At 48.9% G+C, this 27,534-nt stretch overlaps 1 protein-coding gene across 1 annotated transcript in view; it reads right to left on the minus strand.

The window, feature by feature from the left end:
• GTF3C1 (general transcription factor IIIC subunit 1) overlaps positions 1–27,534 on the minus strand; it is a 1,928,973-nt gene that overhangs the window by 512,504 nt on the left and 1,388,935 nt on the right. Inside the window, exon 26 of the mRNA XM_069210709.1 lies at positions 6,383–6,464. Within this exon, the coding sequence (XP_069066810.1) occupies positions 6,383–6,464 (82 nt within the window). The remainder of the gene's footprint in view (positions 1–6,382; positions 6,465–27,534) is intronic.

The following is a 27,534-nucleotide window of genomic DNA, read 5'->3' on the forward strand; positions in this document are numbered from 1 at the left end:
GGGATCCTCTCTAGCTGGTTGGACCACCTGGACACAGGCTGTGAGCTTTGGGTGCAGAGTGGTCAGGACTCACGCATTTGGAGTGAGTTGAGAGTCCTTAGTTTTTGGTTTCTTCTTGGACAGGGCCACTGTCCACATGAGTTATTGGTCCTTTTAGGTGCAGGGCAGTCCTCTGGAGCTTGGCAGAGGTCGTTGGTCCCACTGAATGCGTTGCTGTTCTTTTGCCGGTTCTTTGAAGCAGGAGACAGGCTGGTAGGGCTGGTGCCAAATGAGCTGTTGTCTTCCTTCTTCTCTGCTAGGGGTTTCAGCTAAGCAGTCCCCCTTCTTGTCAGGTCGCCAGGAATCTGGTGAGATGGGTTCAGTGAAGCCCTTAAATACAAGATTTAGGGGCGTTACAGGGGTCAAAGGGCAGTAGCCAATGGCTACTGTCCCCGAGGGTGGCTACACCCTTCTTGTGTCCACTCCCTTTGGGGAGGGTGACATAGACCTAACCCTATTGGTCCCTGTCCAAATCAAAATGGAGCATTCTGCATGGAGGGGGTCACTTTGGCTCTGGACACCTTAGGGGTGGTCCCAGCTGACGTGGTCACTCCTCTTTGTTTTTCCTAAGTTTCCTGCCAAACTGGCCGGCAAAAGTGGGGCATTGTCCAGGGGCATCTTCACTAGCTGGAGTGCCCTGAGGCACTGTAACATGAGCCCTGAGCCTCTGAGGCTCACCACCAGGTGTTACAGTTCCTGCAGGAGGGAGATGTGAAGAACCTCCACCCAGAGCAGGGTTTGTTTCTGGCCTCAGAGAGCACAAAGGCCCTCACGCCATGGGGACAGAAATAATGTCTGCTAGTGGCAGGCTGGCACAGACCAGTCAGTCCTACACTAGAGGATTTGGTAAAATACAGGGGGCATCTCCAAGATGCCCTCTGGGTGCTTTTTATAATAAATCCAACACTGGCATCAGTGTGGGTTTATTTTGCTGGGAAGTCTGATACCAATGAACGTAGACACTATAGGGGCATAGACCTCAGGCAGCTATGCCCTCACCTGTGATATAGTGCACCCTGCTTTAGGGCTGTAAGGCCTGCTAAAGGGGTGACTTACCTATGCCACAGGCAGTGTTTTGTGGGCATGGCACCGTGAGGGGATGCCATGTCGACTTTGTGTGTGTTGGTGGGGAGAAAAAGGCAATCTGTAATGGCAGTGTGCATGTGTTTGAGGAGGGGTCCCTTAGGGTGGCACAACAGCCCTTAGGGACCTTCCATGGCAACAGGGCCCTTGGTACCACTGGTACCTTTTCCAAGGAACTTATCTGTGTGCCAGAGGGGTGTCAATTGTGAAAACAATGGTACATTTGTAAGGAAGGAACACTGGTGCTGGGGCCAGGTTAGCAGGATCCCAGCACACTCTGTATCAATATCAGGCAAAAAGTGTGTGTGTGTGTTAGGTGGTGAGGGGTATCTGGACCAAGTGTCAGTTTCCTACAGAGTTACTGAAGGTAAGTAACTTGTTCTTCTGATGGAGACTTCTAACAGCAGATTTCTCACCTTAGATTAGATTGGAGCAATACCTCTCCGGAGGTGAGTCTAAAGGACGAGCGGGCAAAATGCCCATCTCAACTGACATGCCTGTCCAATTAGCAGTACTTCATGAAGGGGTGGAGTGAAGACCATGTGGCACCTCAGCAGATGTCTAGGGCAGGCAGCCCATGTTTCCTCGGTAGTAGCACTCTTGGCCCTAGTTGGATGAGCCCGTAAGCCCTCAGGATGCTGCTTCTTAATAAATGCCGATATGGGCACCACGCATGACTTCTGATGTGGACAACACTGAGCCAATCAACTCTACCTAACGTCATGCAGAAGTACTGCTCAAGATTTTCCAGATCCAGTCGGTCGCCTAGGGAATATTCTAAAGGTGAGAAATCTGCAATTAGAAATCTCTATCAGAAATTCTGGATACAATTACATAGAACTGAATCTTAGGACACTCTTGGAACCCCTTGATAACGGGCTGTTTTAATGGTAGAACACCATTATACACAATACAAAACCATTGATTGTAAAACAACACACTTCTAACCATGCTTCAATAGGGCTGGTTAGACAACATGTGGAAGGCAATCTTAAATTGATATTATGTTAGAGTTTTTTGCTTGGATTAGAGCTCTCCATTTCCTTCGCACTGTTGGGCTTCTTCCTATGCAGTCTCTTGACATTTGGCAATGTGATTTTCGAGTGAAGTTGCTCAAGAAGTGGCATTGTTAATGCCAACTTTGCTAAACTAGTGTGAAGGTAATCAGTGGGTTTTAAGTTAACCTCTTGGATTGCCAGTGTTTACCAGTTTCAGCATGAGTGAGAGTTGCTGTTAAAATAAGAATCGTGGTTTATCCATATGCAAACTAACACACCTCTGTTTTAGTATTAAAGTTGGTGTCTCCATGATCCAGTATTAAATGAGTTTGTATACTGTGTTTGCATACTCACTGTTCAAATGCCCTAAGTGGTCAGTGTGTTCTGCCTCATGGTCAGTCTTGTTTGTCCTGTTGAGGGCAAAGTATTTGGCTGAGGTTAAGTGTATTTATAGTGTCAGAGAAAGCTGGTATACTGCATGTGTTCCTGCCTAATTGTTAGAAGAGTTACCGCCCTGTGGCAACATAACCACTGTCTCGATGCAAAATGTTATTTGTAGTTATGTTTATCAGGCTCAACCGTATTTACTCCAGGTATGTTACTGCTTAGAATAGTCAATGTAGTCAAGCACTTTATGGATCCCTATGAGGTGATCGAGTACTGTGGTATGCCAACAGGGGAATTAACCTACATCAGAAAACTGAAGAAAAGTGTCATAATCTATTTCCATACTAGATGGTATCCATCCTCAACAGTTGGCTGGTTTTGCCAACAAAGCTGGACAAATGCCACAGCTCCTTAAAATTCTGCAAGATGGCAACTTATGCTGTCTGCTAGTTGCTGACATTTGTGTGTATCCTGTAGGTACCTTGTATGACTGAGCGGTTTAGTATCCAACACTGTTCTTTTTAAGTTGGTAAAAACTCACAGCAATCTGAAACTTGCGAAGTCAAACACTAAAAAAATGTTGTAAATCTTATTCTTCACAATGTGGTGGAGTCTGAGAGGAGACACTCCACATACTATTTACTTTCTTGTTGTTGGTCTGGCTGCCCCCTTTTTCTGCCTAATGTCAGTGTGTTTGACTGTGTTCACTGGGATCCTGCTACCCAGGTTCCCAGTGATTATGCTCTCTCTCCCAAAAGTCTGTATTTCATCAACAATTGGCACACTGGTGCCATCTTATAAGTCCCTAGTATATGGTACCTAGGTACTCAGGGCATTGGGGTTCCAGGTGATCCTTATGGGGTAAAGCATATATTTTACCACCCATAGAGAGCCCATGCAAACCCTTCTTCAGGACTGCCATTGCAGCCTGCGTGAACAGCTGCAAGCACCATTTCACTGCCATTTTTCACTACACCTGGTCACTTATAAATCACTCCTATGGTAGGCCTTCTAGCCCAGAGGGCAGGGTGCAAAGTACCTGTGTGTGAGGGCACCCATGCACAAGCAGAGGTGCCCCCATGAACTACAGGCCCATTTTCCCAGACTTCAGGAGTGAGGGGAAGCCATTTTACATGTGTACTGGACAGAGGTCACTACCTATGTCCATCTACATAATGGTAACTCCAAACATAGGCATGCTTGGTATCAAACATGTTGGAATCATACCCCAAAGCTTTTGCAAGCATTGGTTGTATGATTCCATGTTCTCCGGGGGCTCCTTAGAGGACCCCCAATATTGCACTTTCAGCCGCCTGTGGGTTTCCAGGCAGTCAAGCTGCTGCCACCTCCCATATAGGTTTCTGCCCTCCTGTTGCTTGAGAAGCTCAAGCCCAAGAAGGCAGAACAAAGGATTTCTTTTGGGAGAGGGGTGGTACAACCTCAACCTTTGGAAATAGGTGTAACAGGCTGGGGAGGGCATGGGGGGTGCGGGGATGTAGCCTCTCCAAGCCAATGGAAATGCTTTGAAGGTCACATTTGGTGCTCTCCTTGCATAAACCGGTCTACACCGGTTCAGGGATCCCCAGTCCCTGCTCTGGCACAAAACTCAACAGAGGAAAGGGGAGTGACCACTCCTTTGTTCCTCACCACCCCAGGTGTGGGGCTCAGGGCACCTCCAGAGGATTCCTGGGTTTTGCCATCTTGGATTCCAGGTTGGCAGAGAACTCTGGGAGCATCTGAGTGGCCAGTCCAGCAGGTGATGTCAGAGCCCCCTCCTGATAGGTGGTCACCCAGCTAGGTGACTAATCCCCCTTTTCAGGGCTATTTAGGGTATCTCATTTGGGTGGTTCCTCAGATTCGGATTGCAAGACTCCAGCTGGAATCCCCTGCACCCTCCACTTTGACTTCTGACTGATGAAACTGTATCTTGACTACTCATGACCCTACAAGCTGCAACAAAGCAAGACATCTCCAGCAACATTGTATCTCTGGCTCCTTCCAGCAACTGCAACATTTCCCCAGTCAAGCATCCTCTAAGGACAGCCTGTCTTCAGCCTGCATCAGAAGAAAGAAGGAATCTCCTTTGGGGTGAAGGAGTTACTCCCCTGTTTCTGCAGGGACCAACTGCAACAACGACCGGCTGCGTGGATCTCCTCTCCTACTGAGCTGCGTAGATCCTGCATCACAGGTGGTGGACTGAAGTGGTCCAGATGGTCCTCTCTTCCAGCTGTCCAACTTTGGGCGAGGTAAGCCCTTGCCTCCCCATGCAAGACAGTACCGCTGTGCACCATGTCTTCTGCAGCTGCCAAGGCTTGTTGGCATCCTTCCTCCAAGATCTTCGTGCATCTTGAAGCTCCGGCCCCCAGCACTCTTTGCTGCGACGCAAAGCTTCCTGAGTCGTTCTCCAGCAGCGTGGGAGCCTTTGTCGTAGTGCTGCGTGGGCCTCCTCTGCAACTTTCTTGTCCTCGTCCTGTAGGACTCCTGTGTGCGATGCCTGGTCTTCTGTGGGCTCTCTGTGTCGCTGAGGGCCCCCTCTGACTCACCCTCCTGGGTAGAGTCGACCCGGTCCTTCCTGGTCTCCAGCAGCGCCATTTTTCACCAACCGTGAGCTTTGCGTGTGCCAAGGCTTGTTGGCGGACTGCAACAACGCAAACCAACCGCAATCCTCTATCCGGTGTTGGACATCACCTGCACCCTCCAGGAACACAACTGTCTTCAGACATCACCTCCACCCTCCAGGAACCCAACTGTCTTCTTGGGTGCAGTGCTGACTCTTCTTCCTCACCGGTAGTTCACTTCTTGCACCTTCTCCCTGGTGTGTTGGGGCTCCTGCTCTTCCTGGACTCTTCTGTGCTTCTTGCACTTGGTCCCCTCTTTCCACAGGTCCTCTGGTCCAGGAATCCACTGTTTGTGTCTTGCAGTCTCTTCCGGTTTTGCAATATTCTTCTGTTTTTTGTGTGTGTTCTAGAAAACTTACTGTGATTTACTCCTTCTATCCTGGTCGCTGGGATGGGTTGTGGTACTTACCTTTGGGCTTTTCTAGTACTCCCAGCTCCCCTCTACATACTACACTTGCCAAGGTGGGGGACTAACTTTCGCATTCCACTTTCTTAGTATATGGTTTGTGCTCCTCCTATGCACATTTCTATTATGATTTTCACTAATTCCACTGTTTTCTAACTGTTTTTATGCCTATTTCTGCATACTAGTGTATATAATTTGTGTATTCCTTAACTCCTAAGGGAGAACAGCCTTTATGGTATTTTTGGTATTTGTGTCACCAAAATAAAGTACCTTTATTTTTGTAACACTGAGTGTTTTCTTTCATGTATGTGAGTACTGTGTGACTACAGTGGTATTGCTTGAGCTTTGAATGTCTCCTAGATAAGCATTGGCTGCTCATCCACACCTACCCCTAGAGAGCCTGGCTTCTAGACACTGACTACACTACAATATTATGAGATAACTGGACCTGGTATAAGGTGTAAGTACCATAGTTACACACTACACACCAGGCCAGCCTCCTACAGTTCTGAAAAGGGAGACATGCTTGTATGCTGTATTTTCTGTATTACAAATATGTTTTAAATCATATGGTTTTAATCATTGTGCTAATTTAGAAAGCACTGACTAACGAGAACAATTTTCAGAAACTTTTAGAGGCCATGACTAGGGTCTGAACTATTTGTACCAGAATGCGTGTAAATGTAATAAAGAATTGAAATACAAAAATAATTATCAGTTACTGAATGATAAAATGGACGAAGAGAAGACACATTAGCCCTGCGCCCTGAAAAATAATGGGTGGTTAATTTTCCCCTTACTTGGTGGAAAACAAACTACTATTTTGTTATTCACTGAAATACCTCCCCTACCTGAGGGTCCTGATAGTTGTTTTTCCTGTTCATGAAATCGTCGATGAGAACAAAGTCCTGATAGATTTCAGCAAGACAAACTCTACAAAACAAAACAAAACAAAAAAAACACTGATTGGATGTCCATACTGTTTATATGGCTAAGAAAAAACAGTAACTTTAAAACTAAATAAATGTATGTACGTCTAAAAAAGAACAAACAACTTTAAAATTGTATCTTTTCTACTCCTGGGCCTTTATATCCTCTTTCACCCCCGGGACATAATTCCTTTCTGTGGATATGAAAAAGAATACTAAAGAAGAACAGGAAATGTAGAGTGATCATTACAACCACCCAATCATCCTACTCTTGCTAGGTCTTATTCTTATTAGCAAGATGGAACTTAAAAGTAGATTTGAAGAAAAGTACCCTCTTTCTTGGCAAGGTTACCCCCATTTTCTGCATGTTGTCAGTGTGCTTGACTGTGTTCACTGGGCTCATGCTAACCAGGAGCCCATTGATTATGCTCTCTCCGTTTAAACTTGGTTACTTGAACCACATACACCCCCACATTTGGCAAACTGGTGCCTCCCATGAAAGTCCCTAGTATTTGGTACCCAGGGCATAAAGGTACCAGGGGATCCCCATGGCTGCAGCATGTATTATGCCATCCATGGGGATCCCATGCAAAGTATCTTAAGGCCTGCATTGCAGCCTGCATGAAAGGGTGCATGTATCATTACAGGTCACTGCACCAGGTCACTGCAAGTCACCCCTATGGTAGGCCCTCCTAGCCCAGAGGGCAGAGTGCAAGTACCTGTGGGTGAGGGCACCCGCGCACTAGCAGAGGTGCCCCCACGAACTCCAGTTCCATATTCCTGGGCTTCGTGACTGCGGGGCAACATTTTATGCGTGTACTGGATTTGGGTCACTACCTATGTCCAGCTACATAATGGTAACTCAGAACCTAGCTATGTATGGTATCAAACATGTCGGAATCATACCCCGATACTGTTGCCAGTATTGGAAATATTATTCCACGCACTCTTGGGGCTCCTTAGAGGACCCCCAGCATTGCTCCTACCAGCCTTCTGGGGTTTTTCGGGCAGCCCAAGCTGCTGCCACCCCTCAGACAGGTTTCTGCCCTCCTGCTGCTTGAATAGCTCAAGCCCAGGAAGGCAGAACAAAGGATTTCCTTTGGGAGAGGGGGCAACAACTTCTCCATTTGAAAATAGGCGTTACATGGCTTGGGAGGGGTAGCCTTCCCAAGCCACTGGTATGCTCTGAAGGGCACAGTTGGTGCCCTCCATGCTAAACCAGTCTACAACAGTTTAGGGACACCCAATCCCTGCTCTGGCATGAAACTGGACAATGGAAAGAGGAGTGACCACTCCCCTGCCCATCACCACCCCAGGGGTGGTGCCCAGAGCTCCTCTAGAGGGTCCCTGGGTTCTACCATCATGAATCCAAACTGGACAGGGACCTCTGGGAGCATCTGAGTGGCTAGGTCAGACAGGTCACATCAGAGCCCCCTCCTGATATGTGGTCACCTGGCTAGGTGACCAACCCCCTTTCAGGGCTATTTAGGGTCTTCCTCTGGGGAGGGTCCTCGGATTCGGCTTGCAAGATTCCAGAAGGACTCCTCTGCAACCTCTATGTTGACTTGGCCACTGGAACTGCGACTGGACCCTCCAGGAACCGACAATCTGCATCCACAACAAAGACTCTGCTTGCAACAATGTTTCCAAGGCTCCTTCCAGCTTCTGCAACATTTCCCTGGCTATGCATCATCTGAGGACAGCTAGTCCTCAGCCTGCACGAGAAGGAAGAAAGAATCTCCCTTGGAGTGAAGGAGTCATTCCCCTGCATCCGCACGCACCAACTGCAATGAACACCGGCTGCGGGGATCTACTCTCATCCGGAGCTGCATGGATCCTACATCATGGGTGGTGGTCCGGAGTAGAGCACTTGGTCCTCTCTGCCAGCTGTCCAACTTTAGTGGACGTAAGCCCTTGCCTTCCCATGCAGAACAGTACCCCTGTGCACCGCGTCTCTTGCGGCTACCAACACATGTTGGCATTTCCTCCAAGGGATCTTCAGGCTCTGTGTAGCCCCGCCCTCCTTCCTGTGGTGCACAGCGTTCTGCGTGTCTTTCCTGCGGCGCAGGACTTTTTCTAGTTGTGCTGCGAAGGCTCCTCTGTGACTCCTGGTTTCTTTTCCAGTGGGCCTCCTGTGGGGGCTGCCTTTTATACAGTGCACTCTGCCTTGCTGACGACCCCCAGGACTCTCCCCATGGGTAGAGTCATCCTGGACCTTGCTGGTCCCCGGCAGCTCCACATTTGTTTCACTGCGACTTCTGCCTTTGCCAAGGCTTGTTGGTGGCTTTTCCATGACACTGACCGACTGCAATCAACCATCCGGCGTGAGATGTCGACTGCGACTGACTCCAGGGTTGCATATCTGACCATCTTCGTCCTTCCGTTGACCAACTCCTGCAACCACAGCTGGGTGGGTGGTGGCTACTGCCCCCCACTGGACTCTTCAGTGACTTCTGGACTTGGTCCCCTTCTTCCACAGGTCTTCCTCTTCAGGAATCCACCGCTGGTTTCTTGCAGTCCTGTCTGGATGGTGCATTATCTTATTTTTCTTCCTTTTGGGTGGTGTGGGGAAAATTCAGTAATTTACTCCTTTCTTCCTGGCCGCGGGGGGCACCGTGGTACTTACCTTTGGGGTTTCCTAGTTCCCCCAGCTCCCCTCTATACATTCCACTTATCTAGGTGGGGACCCTGCATTCACATTCCATTTCTTTATGATTTGGGCTTCCCCCAGGGTCACTATTGTCTATTTGCATTGTTTTCTATCACTTTCTATGCCTATTACTGATTACTAGTGTACATATCTATTGTTACATACCTCCTATTGGAGGGTTGCCTCTCTACTACTGTAGGAGGCTGGACTGGCTTGTAGTGAGTACCAAGGGGTACTTACACCTTGCACCAGGCCCAGGTATCCCTTATTAGTGTATATGGTGTCTAGCAGCTTAGGCTGATAGATAATAGTAGCTTAGCAGAGCAGCTTAGGCTGAACTAGGAGACGAGTGAAGCTCCTACAGTACCACTAGTGTCACTTGCACAATATCATAAGAAAACACAATACACAGATATACTAAAAATAAAGGTACTTTATTTTTATGACAATATGCCAAAGTATCTCAATACCAAAAATATGCAGTAAAGTATTAGAAAACAGTGCAAACAATGTATAGTTACAATAGGATGCAATGGGGGCACATAGGGATAGGGGCAACACAAACCATATACTCCAAAAGTGGAATGCGAACCACGAATGGACCCCAAACCTATGTGACCTTGTAGAGGGTCGCTGGGACTGTAAGAAAACAGTGAGGGTTAGAAAAATAGCCCACCCCAAGACCCTGAACAGTGAGTGCAAAGTGCACTAAAGTTCCCCAAAGAGCACAGAAGTCGTGATAGGGGAATTCTACAGGAAAGACCAAAACCAGCAATGCAACAACGATAGATTTCCAGACGAGGGTACCTGTGGAACACAGGGACCAAGTCCAAAAGTCACGACCAAGTCGAGAGTGGGCAGATGCCCAGGAAATGCCAGCTGTGGGTGCAAAGAAGCTGCTACTAGGCAGTAGAAGCTGAGGATTCTGCAGGAACGACAAGGGCTAGAGACTTCCCCTTTGGAGGATGGATGTCCCACGTCGTGAAGAGTCGTGCAGAAGTGTTTTCCCGCCGAAAGACCGCAAACAAGCCTTGCTAGCTGCAAATCGTGCGGTTAGGGTTTTTGGATGCTGCTGTGGCCCAGGAGGGACCAGGATGTCACCAATTGCGTGAGGGGACAGAGGGGGCGTCCAGCAAGACAAGGAGCCCTCTCAGAAGCAAGCAGCACCCGGAGAAGTGCCGGAACAGGCACTACGAAGTGGAGTGAAACGGTGCTCACCCGAAGTTGCACAAGAGAGTCCCACGCCGCCGGAGGACAACTCAGGAGGTCGTGCAATGCAGGTTAGAGTGCCGTGGACCCAGGCTTGGCTGTGCACAAAGGAAATCCTGGAAAAGTGCACAGGAGCCGGAGTAGCTGTAAAACATGCGGTTCCCAGCAATGCAGTCTGGCGTGGGGAGGCAAGGACTTACCTCCACCAAACTTGGACTGAAGAGTCACTGGACTGTGGGAGTCACTTGGACAGAGTTGCTGGATTCAAGGGACCTCGCTCGTCGTGCTGAGAGGAGACCCAGGGGACCGGTGATGCAGTTCTTTGGTGCCTGCGGTAGCAGGGTGATGATTCCGTCGACCCACAGGAGATTTCTTCAGAGCTTCTAGTGCAGAGAGGAGGCAGACTACCCCCACAGCATGCACCACCAGGAAAACAGTCGAGAAGGCGGCAGGATCAGCGTTACAGAGTTGCAGTAGTCGTCTTCGCTACTTTGTTGCAGTTTTGCAGGCTTCCAGCGCGGTCAGCAGTCGATTCCTTGCCAGAAGGTGAAGAGAGAGATGCAGAGGAACTCTGATGAGCTCTTGCATTCGTTATCTAAGGAATTCCCCAAAGCAGAGACCCTAAATAGCCAGAAAAGAGGGTTTGGCTACTTAGGAGAGAGGATAGGCTAGCAACACCTGAAGGAGCCTATCAGAAGGAGTCTCTGACGTCACCTGCTGGCCCTGGCCACTCAGAGCAGTCCAGTGTGCCAGCAGCACCTCTGTTTCCAAGATGGCAGAGGTCTGGAGCACACTGGAGGAGCTCTGGACACCTCCCAGGGGAGGTGCAGGTCAGGGGAGTGGTCGCTCCCCTTTCCTTTGTCCAGTTTCGCGCCAGAGCAGGGCTGAGGGGTCCCTGAACCGGTGTAGACTGGCTTCTGCAGAAATGGGCACCATCTGTGCCCATGAAAGCATTTCCAGAGGCTGGGGGAGGCTACTCCTCCCCTGCCTTGACACCTTTTTCCAAAGGGAGAGGGTGTAACACCCTCTCTCTGAGGAAGTCCTTTGTTCTGCCATCCTGGGCCAAGCCTGGCTGGACCCCAGGAGGGCAGAAACCTGTCTGAGGGGTTGGCAGCAGCTGCAGTGAAACCCCTGAAAAGGCAGTTTGGCAGTACCCGGGTCTGTGCTAGAGACCCGTGGGATCATGGGATTGTGCCAACAATGCCAGGATGGCATAGAGGGGGCAATTCCATGATCTTAGACATGTTACATGGCCATATTCGGAGTTACCATTGTGAAGCTATACATAGGTAGTGACCTATGTATAGTGCACGCGTGTAATGGTGTCCCCGCACTCACAAAGTCCGGGGAATTTGCCCTGAACCATGTGGGGGCACCTTGGCTAGTGCCAGGGTGCCCACACACTAAGTAACTTAGCACCCAACCTTTACCAGGTAAAGGTTAGACATATAGGTGACTTATAAGTTACTTAAGTGCAGTGGTAAATGGCTGTGAAATAACGTGGACGTTATTTCACTCAGGCTGCAGTGGCAGGCCCGTGTAAGAATGGTCAGAGCTCCCTATGGGTGGCAAAAGAAATGCTGCAGCCCATAGGGATCTCCTGGAACCCCAATACCCTGGGTACCTCAGTACCATATACTAGGGAATTATAAGGGTGTTCCAGTATGCCAATGTGAATTGGTGAAATTGGTCACTAGCCTGTTAGTGACAATTTGGAAAGAAATGAGAGAGCATAACCACTGAGGTTCTGGATAGCAGGGCCTCAGTGAGACAGTCATAACACAGGTAACACATTCAGGGCACACTTATGAGCACTGGGGCCCTGGCTGGCAGGGTCCCAGTGACACATACAACTAAAACAACATATATACAGTGAAAAATGGGGGTAACATGCCAGGCAAGATGGTACTTTCCTACAACTACTTTTTGGTAATTGTCACTAAAATAAAGTAAGTTTATTTTTGTAACACTGAGTGTTTTCTTCCACGTGTGTAAGTACTGTGTGACTACAGTGGCACTGCATGAGCTTTGCATGTCTCCTAGATAAGCCTTGGCTCCTCATCCACAGCTATCTCTAGAGAGACTGGCTTCTAGACACTGCCCACAGAACACTAATAGGGGATACCTGGATCTGGTATAAGGTGTAAGTACCTTAAGTACCTGCCAAACACCAGGCAAGCTTCCTACAAGATTCAAGAAAATTGGGATTGTTTATGAACAGCACAAAAGGAGGACGACTGAAAAAGAAGGCTACAGAAGTTGCCATAGTAAGTAACATGATGCTATTGTTCCATCATCATCCCATATGTTTCATATACAGGAAAAGATTCCATGACGTTCAAACTTGATCAGCAGGATCCTGTAGTGCTCCTTCCAAAAATGTTTTCATTTAATAACTCACTTTAGTGGCATATTAGTGCAAAGTACATAATTTCAAAAGCTACAGACAATATCAGTGGCTCAAATTTACCAAGGCTAAAATAACTATTTTATGTCAGTTACTCCTACGGTACCTTGCATCGTTACTATTAAACAGTTCCACTGAAGAGTCACTCTGCTTCCCCCCCCTGTGGTGTCCAGAGACAATCCATTTTTGCCATTTTTTATGCTTTTGATGTAAAGCTACCACAGGCATCCAAGTAAACATTACATCTACCAATCCTTGGGAATAAGCTGATCCCCCACGTCTGTGCAATATCTTATACAGGAGCAACCTCAAGCTAAGCAGGACCTTTTTCTGTGAATGTGAAATCCTTATTCCAAAAATATGTTAAGCAACACCATCCCAGGGGTAGGCTCCACAGGGCGGCATACAACATCCAGTAAGACTTCTGCTATTCCCTCCCAAAGGAGCAGATAATGTTGTACAGAAAGTCATTTTCTTTCATCAGGCACCTAAAGCAGACAGAAGGCAGTCCCATTTCCATTTGCTGTGGCTTTTGGGTCTATACTATTTCATCTGTAGAAGTTGCTATATCACCAGTATGGCGACCCTTCTTGGTGCCATCAAAGCACTTGTCCCGTATTCGCCTATCAAAGGGTCTAGCTTTGCCTCACACATCTGCCACAGTCTGTTAAACTCAGCAGTACATATATATTTCAATTTTTATTATATAGGCAATTCCATCACAAATATAACACAATAACATATTATAATAATGAACATATGCTTGCACGTCTTAGTATTAAAGGTAACTAACGAAGTTGACTGAGCCTGCTTGCATTTTTTGTTCTCAACCATATATAGTTGTCCCACGGGTGTCTATCACAGTCCTATCAACCTCTCCCTCCAGTTTCACCTAGGCACCCTGTTGATCAATTCCCCCTTCCTCCCCCCAGGCAAAGATGAATAGGTTACTTACCTTTGGTACCTGGTAGAGACAGTCTAGATGCAGATTCCTTACCTTAGAATTCTCCCCAGGGGCCTGATTGGATCCGGAAAAAATCTTCAGCAGTACCTCTGCGTGTCAGTAGAGGGTGTTGCGCAACTCCATATCAACGCCATCATACTGACAGGACGTCGACGGGGTCCATATAATCCCTCCTTCAATGCGCTGACATCAGTTCCTTCTATGACTAGAATTTGCGCAACAGCGCGGAGCCACTATAGAAACTGGCAATGGAACAGTGTATCAACAAAAGAGGAAGATGAAAATTTGATTCACAACTACTAAAATGAAAAGCACTGCAAACAAATACCAAGAAGCAAGACTGAGATAAGATAACACGGTTCACAGAGCGGGGAGGATGGGTGGGTCAGTAAATAATCTGCGGCTAGTCTATTTCTCTAACAGATAAGGCGCTACCTAAGGTAAGTAACTCATTCAGCTGACAGAGACAACTAGCCGCAGATTCCTTACCTTGAAATTAGATACCAAAGCAACATCAACCGAAGAGGAGGGTGTGCAAACACATCCTACCAAAGTCTTGCATATAAACAACCAGTATAATTGAAGGAGTAGTAGACCAGACATGAGAGAGACAAAGATAAGAAGAAGCATTCATCTCACCAGAAAAGCAGTGGCGACCCACAGAAAGGTTTAAGAAAATATGAAACACTAGGGGAGCACAGCATATGATAATGAAAAGGAATCTGTAGGTAGAGAACAACAACAGGAAAATAGCATGAAGTGCGCCAAAAGGTGCTTAACTGCAGAGGAGCTGAGGAGTAAAGTGCATGAGCCCACCACTAGTCACTAAGACAATAAGAATGGTACACCCATCAGGGGGTAACCTTAGAGGATATGTAAAAGGTGAAAGCGATGAATGTATGGTGCTTCCACCAGAATGTATCAGCAAAACATGCGAGAAGCAGGAAGCTTAACGCTGGTAGGGAGAATAACTCAAAACACAGAATGTACATCTCCAGGAACACAAAGGGTAAACCTGAAGAGAGGTGTAACAGAACTGTGAGACACATACAACCTGTCGACAGGAGACGCCCAAGGTATGCCATATGCATGACATACAATGGTTACATGAGGACGTCTGGAAGATACATGCCCTGTCACCCATATGCGCAGATATAGATGTAAAGACTTGGATGTGTCCATGCATATGTTGTTTATAGATATGTATAGGGTCAGGTGGACATATATACAGAGATAACAATAAAGACATAGATCTATGAAGCAGAAATGACACAAATATAGATGCCTATATATATGTTATATATAGAGAAACAGAGAAAGAAAAGTGTTGACCAACATCAACACAGCAGCAAAATATAAGAAGGGAAAGAGAGAGTACACTCTTCAACAAAGAAAAACAATCCAAGCAGGAAAAACAATGCTAGCGGACTATAAGTTAAATGAGGTTGGTGTAACCACCTGCTAATAGAAACCAACAGAAACCTTGAGGTACATGAAAAAGATCAACACAAAGCAGACAAATGACGTGAGTAGATGCCAACCATAGAAAGGGTAAGACAATGGCAATGACAATCCAGCAGACAGAAAAAAAGACCCTGAAAAAAGGACCGAAGGGAAAAGTGGCAGAATATCGGAGGGACAACCAATAAGTGGACTGCCTCCAGGACCGGCTGAAAGATCAAAAGGAGGAACATGAAGAAGAAAGATGAATGCGGCACCAGGCCACAAGAGAACATGTGAAAACAAAGCAAAGGTTTTGTAAACTAGTGCCCTATCAGGGCAACAGATTAAGCTCCATACATGTTGCAGTTACCACACCAGGTGTCAAAACAAACAAGAAGCACACCACCATAAGGGCGGTAGAAAAAAGTGCAACAGGGGAAAAGACAACTGCCCCTGAACAAAGGAACCAAGCCAGAGGAAGACTCTGTACCATGAAGAGGCCTTAAGACTGAGTTCCATTATGAGCATCTCTAAAGCGGAGTAATGCAGAGTCTGGCTTCTTGCTCAGGTGGGACAGAAGGAACCTGCGTAAAACTGTGTGCAGCCAAAGCAGTTTGCACCACAAGGTTTTGAGTAGTTGAATGCTTCCGGTGGCAAGACTGATGACAGAAGGCTGGAAGCCAGAGGAGTCTAGGGATCTAGTATTGGCCAAGTCAAATAAACCAATTGATGAAGCGGAATGGTATCGGAAATGGGAGGCTGAGAATGGAAACCTGGCCTGTAGGAAAGTCACTCTTTTTGGCAGGCTTACCCCCACTTTTTGCCTGTTTATCAGTGTTCTTAGATTGTTTTCACAGGCATCCTGCTAACCAGGACCCGAGTAATTGTGCTCTCTCCTCTAAATTTGGTTGCTTTGGCAACCTATACACCACACAACTGGCACACTTGAGTACCCCTGTTAAGTCCCTAGTATTTGGTTCTTAGGTACCCAGGGCCTTGGTACACCAGTGGTCCCACATGGGTTGCAGTATGTATTATGCCACCCATGGGACCCATACAAACTATCTTTGCAGGCCTGCCATTGCAGCCTGTGTGAAAAGGTGAATGCACCCTTTCACTGCTCGACATTTAATCAGGTCACTGTAAGTCACCCCCTATGGTAGGCCCTCCTTGCCCAGAGGGCAGGGTGCAGGTTCCTGTCTGTGAGGGCACCACTGCATGCAATGCACTGGGCGTCATAAATGTGAGGAAGCCATTTTACCCGTGTGCTGGACCACAGATAACTCAGAACCGAAGCATGTTTGATATCAAACATGTCAGAATCATACCCAAAACAAATGCCAGTATTGGTAGCATGATTCCATGCACTCTGGGGGCTCCGTAGAGGACCCTCCAGTATCAGTCTTCCAGGGCTTGTGGGCACCCCACGCTGCTGCAGCCCCTCAGACAGGTTTCTGTTCTCCTGCCGCTTGACCAGTTCAAGCAAGGGAGGGCAGAAGAAAGTATTTCCTGTGGGAGAGGGGATGGAACGTCCTCTCCTTTGGAAATAGGTGAGACAAGGCTTGGGAGAGGTAGCCTCCCCAAGCCACCAGTTTGCTTTGAAGGGCACATTTGGTGCCATCATTGCATAATCCGGTTTGCACCAGTCCAAGGCCCCCCGTTCCCTGTTCTGGCGCAAAACTACACAAAGGAAAGGAGAGTGACCACTCCCCTGTCCATCACCACCCCAGAGGTGGTGCCCAGGGCTCCTCCAGGTGGCCACTTGATTCTGCCATCTTGCAAACAAGATGTGCAGAGGCACCTAGGAGCATCTGGTTAGTAAGGACAGTTGACTGACGTCAGTGACCCCCCCAGATAGGTGGTCTCCCTGCAGAGTGACCAAGCCCCTGTTACGGCTATTTAGGGACTACCTTGCAGGTGGATACTCAGATTTGGCGGGCAAGACTCTACCAGGACTCCTCTACATCAACCTCTTCTGCTCCTGGCCACCGACACCGCCGCTGGACTTCACAAGAACCAAACAAGCTTGCAAGGCCAGAGACGACCTCGCCTTACATTTTTTCTGTGGCTCTTTCCAGCAATTGCAACAGTTCCATGGCTGTGCATCTTCTGGGGTCGGAAAGACGTCAGCTGCACCAAAGAAGCAAGAAGGAATCTTCCTTGGAGTGAAGGAGTCACTCTCATCCCTCAGCAGGGACCTAAGGCAACGATGTCCGGCTGCTGGGTTCTGCTCTCCACAGGAACTGTGTAGATCCTCCAACACAGGAGATGGTTCTGAGAGGTCCTCTGTGCCCAACTTGGGAGACTGTGTGCCCTTGCTTCTCCTTGTAAGATAGTACACCTGTGCACCACAACTCTTATAGCAACCAAGTCTTGTTGACTCTTGCTCCAAGGGATCTCAGGCTTCAAGTAGTCCATGCCTCCAACACTTCATCCTTGCAAGGATAGTCTCTCTTCTGCTGCTCCAGCGACTCCTCTCCAGGTGTGCTGAAAGGGTGTCACTGCAACTTACTGTGCCTGCTGCCAGTGGGTTGCCTGTGGGGCTGTGACTGCTTCTTTTGGCTCTCCCGACTGCGGCGGGTCAGCCGGCACTCCCATCCAATGGCCGAGTGCCCTGGACCTTGCTGGTCCTCATCTTGTCTGCAAATCCTCTTCTGCCCAGATTTGTGTTTGCCAAGACTAGTGGTCGTGCTGCTGACCACTGACCATCTGCGACTGACATGGGACATCATCTGCACGACTCCAAGGGTCTCGCTGCAGCACCTAGGATCCACAGCTGATCATCTTCCCTCGTCGACCCAGATCTTCATCCACAGAAGGGCGGGTAGTGGCTCCTGCCCCACCTGGACACTCCTGAGTGGATTGGACTCTGTCTTCTTCTTTTCAGGTCCTCTTAATCCGGAATCCATTTTTTAGTTTGACTAGACAGGTCCTGGTATTGCAATCTTCCTTTTCCAACTGTCCTTGATAGTCTTTGGACAACCCAAGGGTAGGAAAGTGCCCTTGTTGGCATGGTTACCACCCCCACACTTTTTGCCTGATATTGATGCCAACTTTGAGTGTGTGCTGCGACCCTGCTAACCAGGTCCCAAGAATCAGTGTTCTTTCCCAAAATCTGTACCTTCGTTTACACAATTGGCACACAGGTTATTTGTAAAAGGTACCCATGGGTCCCAAGGGCCCTGTGGCCAGGGAAGGTCCCCAAGGGCTGCAGCTTGTATTATGTCACCCTGGGGGACCCCTCACCAAGCCCATGTACACTGCCTTTGCAGCTTGTGTGTGCTGGTGGGGAGAAAAGGGCAAAGTCGACATGGCACCCCTCTCAGGGTGCCATGCATACAAACCACCTCCTGTGGCATAATTAAGTCACCCCTCTAGCAGGCCTTACAGCCCTAAGTCAGGGGGCACTATACCACAGGAGAGGGCATAGTTGCATGAGCAATATGCCTCTGCAGCGTCTAAGCCCATTCTTAGATATTATAAGTGCATTGTAGCCATACTGGGTATATGGTCTGGGTGTTTGTCATTAAGAACTCCACAGCTCCATAATGGCTTCACTGAATACTGGGAAGTTTGGTATCAAACGTCCCAACACAATACACCCACACTGATGCCAGTGTTGGATATATTGAACAATGCACCCAGAGGGCATCTTAAAGATGCTCCCTGTATTTTACCCAATCCCTCAGTGCAGGACTGACTGGTCTGTGCCAGCCTGCCACTAAGACGAGTTTCTGGCCACATGAGGTGAGAGCCTTTGTGCTCTTGGTGGCCAGAAACAAAGCCTACACTGGGTGGAGGTGCTTCACACCTACCCACTACAGGACCATTAACACCTAGTGGTGAAACTCAAAGGCTCAGGCCTCTGGTTACAGTGCCCCAGGAAACCCCAGCTAGTAGAGTTGCCCGCTCCCCCCCCCCCCCCCCAGCCAAAGCCCCACTTTTGGCATCAAGTCGGAGGGAAAATTAAGGAAAGCAGGTAGGAGTGACCAACCTAGCAAGGACCACCCCTAAGGTGTCCAGAGCGGAGGTGAACCCCCTCCCTGCAGATTTCTCCATCTTGGTTTGGAGGACAGGGACCAATAAGGTTAAGTTTGTAGCCCCCCTCCGTAAAGGGAGTGGACACCAGAAGGATGTAACCACCCTCAGAGTCAGTAGACATTGGCTACTGCCATCTGACCTCTGTGACACCCCTAAATCCAGGATTTAAGAGCTCCCCTGAACCCAAGTTGTCATATTCCTGGCGACCTCACAAGAAGAAAGAAGGAATACAAAGCTAAAACCCTAGCAGAAAAGAGAGAACATGAAAACTGACTTGGACCCAAGCCCTACCGGCCTGTCTCCTGCTTCAAGGAACCTGCAAAAGAAAGCGATGCATCTTGCGGGACCAGCGAGCTCTGCCAAGCTCCAGAGGGCAGCCCTGCATCACAGAGGACTAAGAACCCCTGTGGACAGTGACCCTGTCCAAGAACAAACTACATCTAAGCACTCCAGAGCCTCCCTGGTTGACCTCTCCTTCCTTCCACGACGAAGCCTGCAGTGTGAATCCAGAGGACCCCCCTGACCACGAATGCTTTGGATGAAGATATCGGACACCTAAAGGTACATTGCACCCACATCCCCCAGGCCCTGGAGAATCCGACCTCTGGCAGCCCTCCTACTTGTCCAGTCTGTGGTTTTTCTGAACTGACTCCTGAACCCAGCCTGCAGCATCTAAGTGACCCCCAGGGTCCCCTCATAGGAAAGCATTGGGAGTCCAATGCTCTGTTTGCACCCTGCACCCAGCTGGGTTGTGAGTTTGGTGCCTACTTGTGGCTCCTCCCCGGTGCTCTTCTAAACCCACCAGGTCTGCTTCCCGAAGATGCGAGTACTTACCTGCCAGCAGATCTGAAACAGGGTGCTACCAGTCTCCATAGAAGCCCATGTTAAACTTGCCTCAACTTTGACTTCTGCACCCGGCTGGCCTGTGTTGCTGGTGGTGGGTGTTCGGGGTTAACGTGAACCCCAACCAGTGGAATTCCTAACTCCCGGAGACTGGAACTATAAGTGTTGTACTTACCAGTAAAAGATACTAACCTTTCTTCCCCCCCAGGAACTGTTCTGAAAATGCCAGTATCAACTTCTAAAAAAAGGATTACTGCCATTCATTCAAAAACTGTACAACTTACCAATTCCAATCAAAGTGGTATTGATACATATGAAAAACGTATTAATTTATGTGCTTACCTGCAACTTGAATCTTGTGGTTCTAGAAATAAATAAACAAAATATATTTTTGCTATATAAAAACCACTGGTCTGGAGTTAAGTCATTGAGTGTATACTTCTTCGATTGTCTGCGTGTGTACAACAAATGCTTTGGACTACCCTCTGATAAGCCTGACTGCTCGACCACACTACCACAAAAGAGAGCATTAGTATTACCTACTTTAGCCTCTGTTAAGCCTAAGGGGAACCCCTAGACTTTGTGCACACTCTATCTCATTTTGATATAGTATAAACAGAGCCAGCTTCCTACACCAAGTAACTTACTTCTGCTCTCCTGGTCGCTGGGAGTCATCTAGGTACTCACCTCTTGGGGTCCTGAGTTCTCCCAGCTCCCTTCTAATTAGTCCACATCCTTGGGTGGGGGACCTAACTTTGCATTCCCCACAGCTACGACTAGGGAGCCCTGGCTTCCAAGACAATGTCTCACTAATAGAGGTTGCCTGGACCTGGTATAAGGTGCAAACACCAAAGGTGTCCATCACACACTAGACCAGCTTCCTACAGCCCCAGAAGACAGAAGTGCAAATTTAAGAATAGTCCACTCCAATGGCGCCTATCCCGGCGCAGGCGTCAACCAATGTCAGGAGGGAGAGACCTTGACATCGAAAGGGGTGTTGTCCAACTCTGGGGATACAGCAAGCGCAGTGCAGAGCGAAATCGCAGGATCTACCATCGCTGAAGTCGGCAAGCCAGAACAGGAAATCAAAATTGGAGTCGGAAGGGAGAAGACAGGCGCAGAAGATGGAAGCCGTAGGAGGCTGTTCATCGGTGCCACTCTTACACCTGAGTCAGAGTCGAGGGGCCCAACGGGCATAGAGGACGAAGTAGCTTGTGAGGATCCCATCAGGGCACCTACCACCACCTCCTGAAGGCACTACAGAGGGAGGGGTTGGCCTAAAAACACCATGCCAGGGTGAGTAATAGCACCACATCTGGGCCAGTGTCACCCCGGAGCCAGGAAAAGGCGGGAGAGACAGGGTTGACTCCTGTGCAGACTTACTAAGAGGACTGGGAGGAGCCGCGTGGGGGCGGTGAAGCCGGAGGAGGAAGGGACTTTGACCACAGGCAACACTTAAGACATCGCAGGAACTGGAGTCATCAAAGGAGCTGTATGCAAGCGACTCCTAGAACAGTTGCTAGGTTGAGCTGTGGAAGAAGAACAACTTCAACATCCACGAGAGACCGGTGAAGACAGTGACACATCGACTGTAGGAATGTACCATCTTCCTTGGCAGGTTACCCCCATTTTTACCTGTATGTCAGTATGTTTTTGCCTGTCTCACTGGGATCCTGCTGGTCAGGACCCCAGTGCTCATAGTTTATGGTCTAATGTGTGTGTCTGTATATCGCTTGACTGTGTCCCTGAGGCTCTGCTAATCAGAACCTCAGTGCTTATGCTCTCTCTGCTTTTAAATTTGTCACTATAGGCTAGTGACTTTATTTACCAATTTCAATTGGCACACTGGACACCCTTATAAGACCCTAGTATATGGTACCTAGGTACCCAGGCATTGCGGTTCCAGGAGATCCATATGGGATGCAGCATTTATTTTGCCACCCATAGGGAGCTCAGACAAACCATTGCAGCCTGCATGGAATAATGCACACGTTATTTCACACCAATTTTCAGTGCACTTAAGTAACTTCTAAGTCACCTATATGTCTAACCTTCACTTGCTGAAGGTTAGGTGCAAGGTTACTCAGTGTGAGGGCACCCTTGCACTAGCACAGGTGCCCCCACATAGTTCAGGGCTATTTCCCCGGACTTTGTGAGTGCAGGGACGCCATTACACGTGTGCACTACATATAGGTCAATACCTATATATAGCTTCACAATGGTAACTCCGAATATGGCCATGTAACATGTCTAAGATCATGGAATTGTCCCCCCATTCCAAATCTGGTATTGGGGAGCCAATTCCATGTATCCCGGGGGCTCCACCATGGACCCCCAGTACTGCCAAACGAGCTCTCTGAGGCTTGCACTGCAGCTACAGCTGCTGCTTCCACCTCACAGACAGGGTTCTGCCCTCCTGGGGTCTGGGCAGCCCAGTCCCAAGAAGGCAGAACAAAGCATTACCTCTAAGAGCAGGGTGTTACACCCTCTCCCTTTGGAAATAGGTGTTACAGGCTTGGGAGGGGTATCCTCCCAGAGCCTATGGAAATGCTTTGAAGGGCACAGATGGTGCCCTCCTTGCATAAGCCAGTCTACACTGGTTCAGGGACCCCTTGTCCCCTGCTCTGGCGTGAAACTGGACAAAGAAAAGGGGAGTGACCACTACCCTGTCCATCACCATCCTAGGCGTGCTGCCCAGAGCTCCTCCAGTGTGTCCCAGACTTCAGCAATCTTGCAAGGTGTGGGGGCACTCTGGAGGGCTCTGAGTGGCCAGTGCCAGCAGGTGACGTCAGAGAGCCCTGCTGATAGGTCCATACCTGATAAGGTAGCCAATCCCCCTCTCAGGGCTATTTAGGGTCTCTCCTGTGGGTTCTCCTCAGAGTCTGCTTGCAAGTTTCCTTGAGGAATACTCTGCAACTACTACTTCATCCTCTGACCTTGGATCAACCGCAGCCTGCTCCAGGAACCACTGTAACAGCAACAAAGTATCCACAAGGGATACTTTTCCTCTCCAACTTCAGCTCCAGCCAGCAACTGCAACAGTTTCCACAGTGTGCATGCTCTGAGGACTCCATGTCTTCATCCTGCACCAGAAGGACCGAAGAAATCTCCTGTGGGGTGACGGAGTCACTCCCCTGCTCCAGCAGGCACTTTCTAAGATGACGACCAGTACCCTTGGACTCCTCTCAAAGCGACGAGCGTGCTCCTAAGGACACAGACGGTGGACCCCATCGACAGACTTTCCTGAGGTCCTGCTGACGCAATTTGTAGGAGGTAAGACCTTGCCTTCCCTGAGAGCGGCAGTACCCCTCTGTACTGCGTCTTCTTCACCTCCTGAGGCCTCTGTGCACTATTTGCTAAATTCCTTTGTGCACAGCCTGGTCCAGGTCCCCAGCACTCCATCCGGTGCCGCTCAACTCGCCGAGTTGTTCTCCGGCAGCGTGGGACCTTCCTTTGTTGTGCTGCACCAACAGCGTTTTGCACCTCCTTTGTCCCCATGTCCTGGGACTCCTATGGGTGTTGTCTGGCATCCTGAGGGCTCTCTAAAGTGCTGAGAGCCCCCTCCTTCCTCCTCACACAGAGTTGAGGCCCCCAGGTCCCTCCTGGGTCCAGCCAGCGTCATTTTGATGCAAAACTCACTTTTGTCGTAACCAAGGCTTGTTGGCAACTTCCAACACGAAATCAAGCCTGCATCCATCTTCACGTTGTGGGACATCCTTTGCATCACGCAGGAACCCGCTGGCATCTTCCTAGGGTGCATTCTTGCAGTCTTCTACTAACTGGGGACTCTTCTTTTGCACCCTCTTCTGGGTTGGCAGGTGCTCCTGCACTTCCTGAAACTTCTTTCGACTTCTGGACTTGGTCCTATTTTGCAGGTCTTCAGGTACAGGAATCCAGCAGTAGTTGTTGTTTCCAGACTTGGTTGGTTACTGCAATATCCCAATCACGAGGTGTAGTGTGTCCTAAGAAACCTTGCAGTACTTTACTCCTGCTTTTCTGGACTCTGGGGTGGGGTTACTTACCTTTACTGCATTCTTACTCTCCCAGCAATTCTGCACACACTACACTTGTCTAGGGGGGAATTTGTAATTCAGATTCCACTTTCTCAGTATTTGGTTTGCGTTGCCCCTAGATCTATTTTCTCCCATTGCATTCTATAGTGTTTACTATTGATGCACTATCCTATGTCTAATTACTTACCTTATTTTGGTGTTTAGTGTATATATTGTGTATAATACTTACCTCCAGAAGGAGTATTGTCTCTAAGATATTTTTGGTACTGTGTCACCCAAATAAATACCTTTATTTTTGGTAACACTGAGTATTGTCTTTACTTGTGTATAAGTACTGTGAAACTATAAGTGGTATTGCATGAGCTTTGCATGTCTCCTAGTTCAGCCTAAGCTGCTCTGCTATAGCTACCTGTATCATCTTAAGCTGCTAGAACACTACTACTATATTAATAAGGGATAACTGGACCTAGTATAAGGTGTAAGTACCCAAGGTACACATTACAAATCAGGCCAGCCTCCTACATGGACCACCAGGAGCTTCATCCGCCACTCTTGCAAAGCCTTAGGCCGCAACAGTACACAGGCATCACAACGCAATACCACTACAGTCACACAGCACTTACACACATGAAAGAACCACACAGAATTACAAAAATAAAGGTACTTTATTATGGTAACACAACTACTAAAATGCTGAATAGGCAATACTCCAATAGGAGGTAAGTAAACACACTATTATGTACACATTAGAGGTCAGTGATTGGCATAGAAAGCAACAGCAAACAGTAAAAACAATAGCAAATAGTAAGGCCCTAGGTGGGAGACCAAACCATATACTAAGTAAGTAGAATGTGGAAGACAGTCCCCCACCCAAGGAAGTGGAATCAGTAGAGGGGAGCTGGAGGAACTAGGAACCCCAAAAGGTAAGTATCAGGGTGATCCCCAGCGACCACGAGAGAAGAGCTAAGTATCTGGTTTTACCACAAACCCACAGGAGAACTTTAAAAAAGGACTGGGCAAGACCCAGACAACATTGGAAGAAACTAGAGGTGGGTCCTGACAGAAGAGGACCTGCAAAAGAAGGGGACCAAGTCCATTTCGAGTTGGAGTGCACAGCTGTGGCTTGAGCCATTACCCACCTTCTGTGGATGCATGACCAGGTTGACGGTGGATGAAGAAAGTCAGCAGTGCAGCACAGGAGCAGAAGAGGGGTTCCAGAAGTGATGAAAGTGATGTCCCACGTCGGCGGTCCTGATGCAGTCAGTCAGTGGTGTTGGAAAACCACCAACAAGCCTTGCCAAATGCAGGAGTCAGAGCAGAGGGTTTTGCAAGGCTGAAGAGGACCACAAGGCCCAAGGCACTCGACTCAAGGAGTGGAGTCAGAGGTCACCTTTAGCAGCTGGGAATGTCACATGAAGAGGAGGCAGCCCCCAGAGGCGACACATGGCCAGCAGGCACCGGAGTCGCAGTGGGGACCATGCAGCACACCTGAAGAGGAGCCCCACGTCGCTGGAGCAGCAAGATGTAGACAGTGCTTTGCAGGATGGCGTGCTGGGGGCTTGGCCTACAAGGAGCCTGAAGATCCCTTGGAGGAGGAACAAACAATCCTTGGTAGCTGCAGGAGTTATGGTGCACAGGGGTACTGTCCAGCAAGGAGAGGCAAGGGCTTACCGTCTTCCAAGTTGGACAACTGTCAGAGAGGAGCAGGGGAACCACTTCAGACCACCACCTATGCTGCAGGATCCACGCAGCTCTAGAGGAAAGAAGATCCACGCAGCCGGTAGTCATTGCAGTTGGTGCCTGGGGACTCAGGTGAGTGACTCTTTCACTCCAATGGAGATTCCTTCTTGCTTCTTGTGCAGGCTGAAGACTCGTCGCCTTCAGAGGATGCACCACCAGGGAAATTTTGCAGTTGCAGAAAGGAGCCGGACAAACAATGTTGCAGAGCAGAGTTGTCACTGGAGTTGCAGATTGTCGGTTCCTGGACGGCCCAGCTGTAGTCTCAGTGGCCAAAAGATGAAGTAAACAATGCAGAGGAGTCTTGCTGGAATCTTGCACATCAAGTCTGAGGACCCCCACCCAAGAGGGAGACCCGAAATAGCCCAGGAAGTGGGACTGGTCACCTAGCAGGATGACCATCTATAAGAAGGGGGTTGTGACATCACCTGCCTGACCTGGCCACTCAGATGCTCCTAGGTGCCTCTGCCCACATTGGACTGAAGATGGCACAATCAAGTGGCCACCCAGGGGAGCTCTGGGCACCACCCCTGATGTGGTGATGGGTAGGGGAGTGGTCACTTCCCTTTCCATTGTCCAGATTTGCGCCAGTGAAGGGACAGGGGCTCCCTGGACTGATAAAAGTCGGTTAATGCAAGGAGGGCACCAAATGTGCCTTTCAACGCATACCGGTGGCTTGGGGAGGCTACCCCTTCCGAGCCATGTAACACCTCTTTCCAAGGGAGAGGGTGTTACCTCCCTCTCCCACAGGAAATCCTTTTGTTCTGCTTTCCTCTGCCTGGGCTAGTCAAGCAGCAGGAGGGCAGAAAGCTGTCTGAGGGGTGGCAGCAGTGCAAGCTCCCAAGAAAACCCCAGAAGACTAATAGGAGACATGCTGGGGGTCCTCTAAACAAGCTCTCAGAGTGCATGGAATCATACAACCTATACTGGTAACTGTATTGGGGTGTGATTCCAACATGTTTGATACCAAACATGCCCAGGTTCGAAGTTACCAGTATGTAGCTGGAATCAAGTGGCAACCTTGAGGAGCTCTGGGCACCACCCTTGGGGTGGTGATGGACAGGGGAGTAGTCATTCCCGTTTCCATTGTCCGGTTTCCTGCCAGAGCAGCGAACAGGGGTCCCTGGACTGGTGCAAACCGGTTTATGCAAGGAGGGCACCAAATGTGCCTTTCGAAGCATACCGGTGGCCTGGGGAGGCTACCCCTCCCAAGTCATGTAACAGCTATTTCCGAAGGGAGAGGGTATCGTCTCCCACTCCCAAAGGAAATCCTTTGTTCTGCCTTGCTAGGCTTGAGCTGGTCAAGCAGCAGGAGGTCAGAAAATTGTCTGTAGGATGGCAGCAGCACAGGCTGCCTGGAAAAATCCTGCAAACTGGTAGGAGCAAAGCTGGTGGTCCTCTAAACGAGCTCCCAGATTGCATGGAATAATACAACCAATACTGGCAACAGTATTGTGGTATGATTCCAACATGTTTGATACCAAATATGCCCAGGTTCGGATTTACCATTATGTGTCCAGTACATGGGTAAAATGGCTTCCCCACACTTACGAAGTCTAGTGAAATGGAGCTAGAGTTCGTAGGGGCACCTCTACTCATTCAGGGGTGCCCTCACATACAGGTACTTGCACCCTGCCCTCTGGGCTAGGAGGGCCTGCCATAGGGGTGACTTGGTGCAGTGGTCTAGAATCAAAGGATCCACCACCAGGTTACTATTCCATTTACCTGAGAGACAGCAGGCACAGAAACATATTAACGGGGGCTGGA

This window comes from Pleurodeles waltl, chromosome 10, assembly GCF_031143425.1.
Source record: "Pleurodeles waltl isolate 20211129_DDA chromosome 10, aPleWal1.hap1.20221129, whole genome shotgun sequence".
In the NCBI taxonomy this organism is placed as follows: domain Eukaryota; kingdom Metazoa; phylum Chordata; class Amphibia; order Caudata; family Salamandridae; genus Pleurodeles; species Pleurodeles waltl.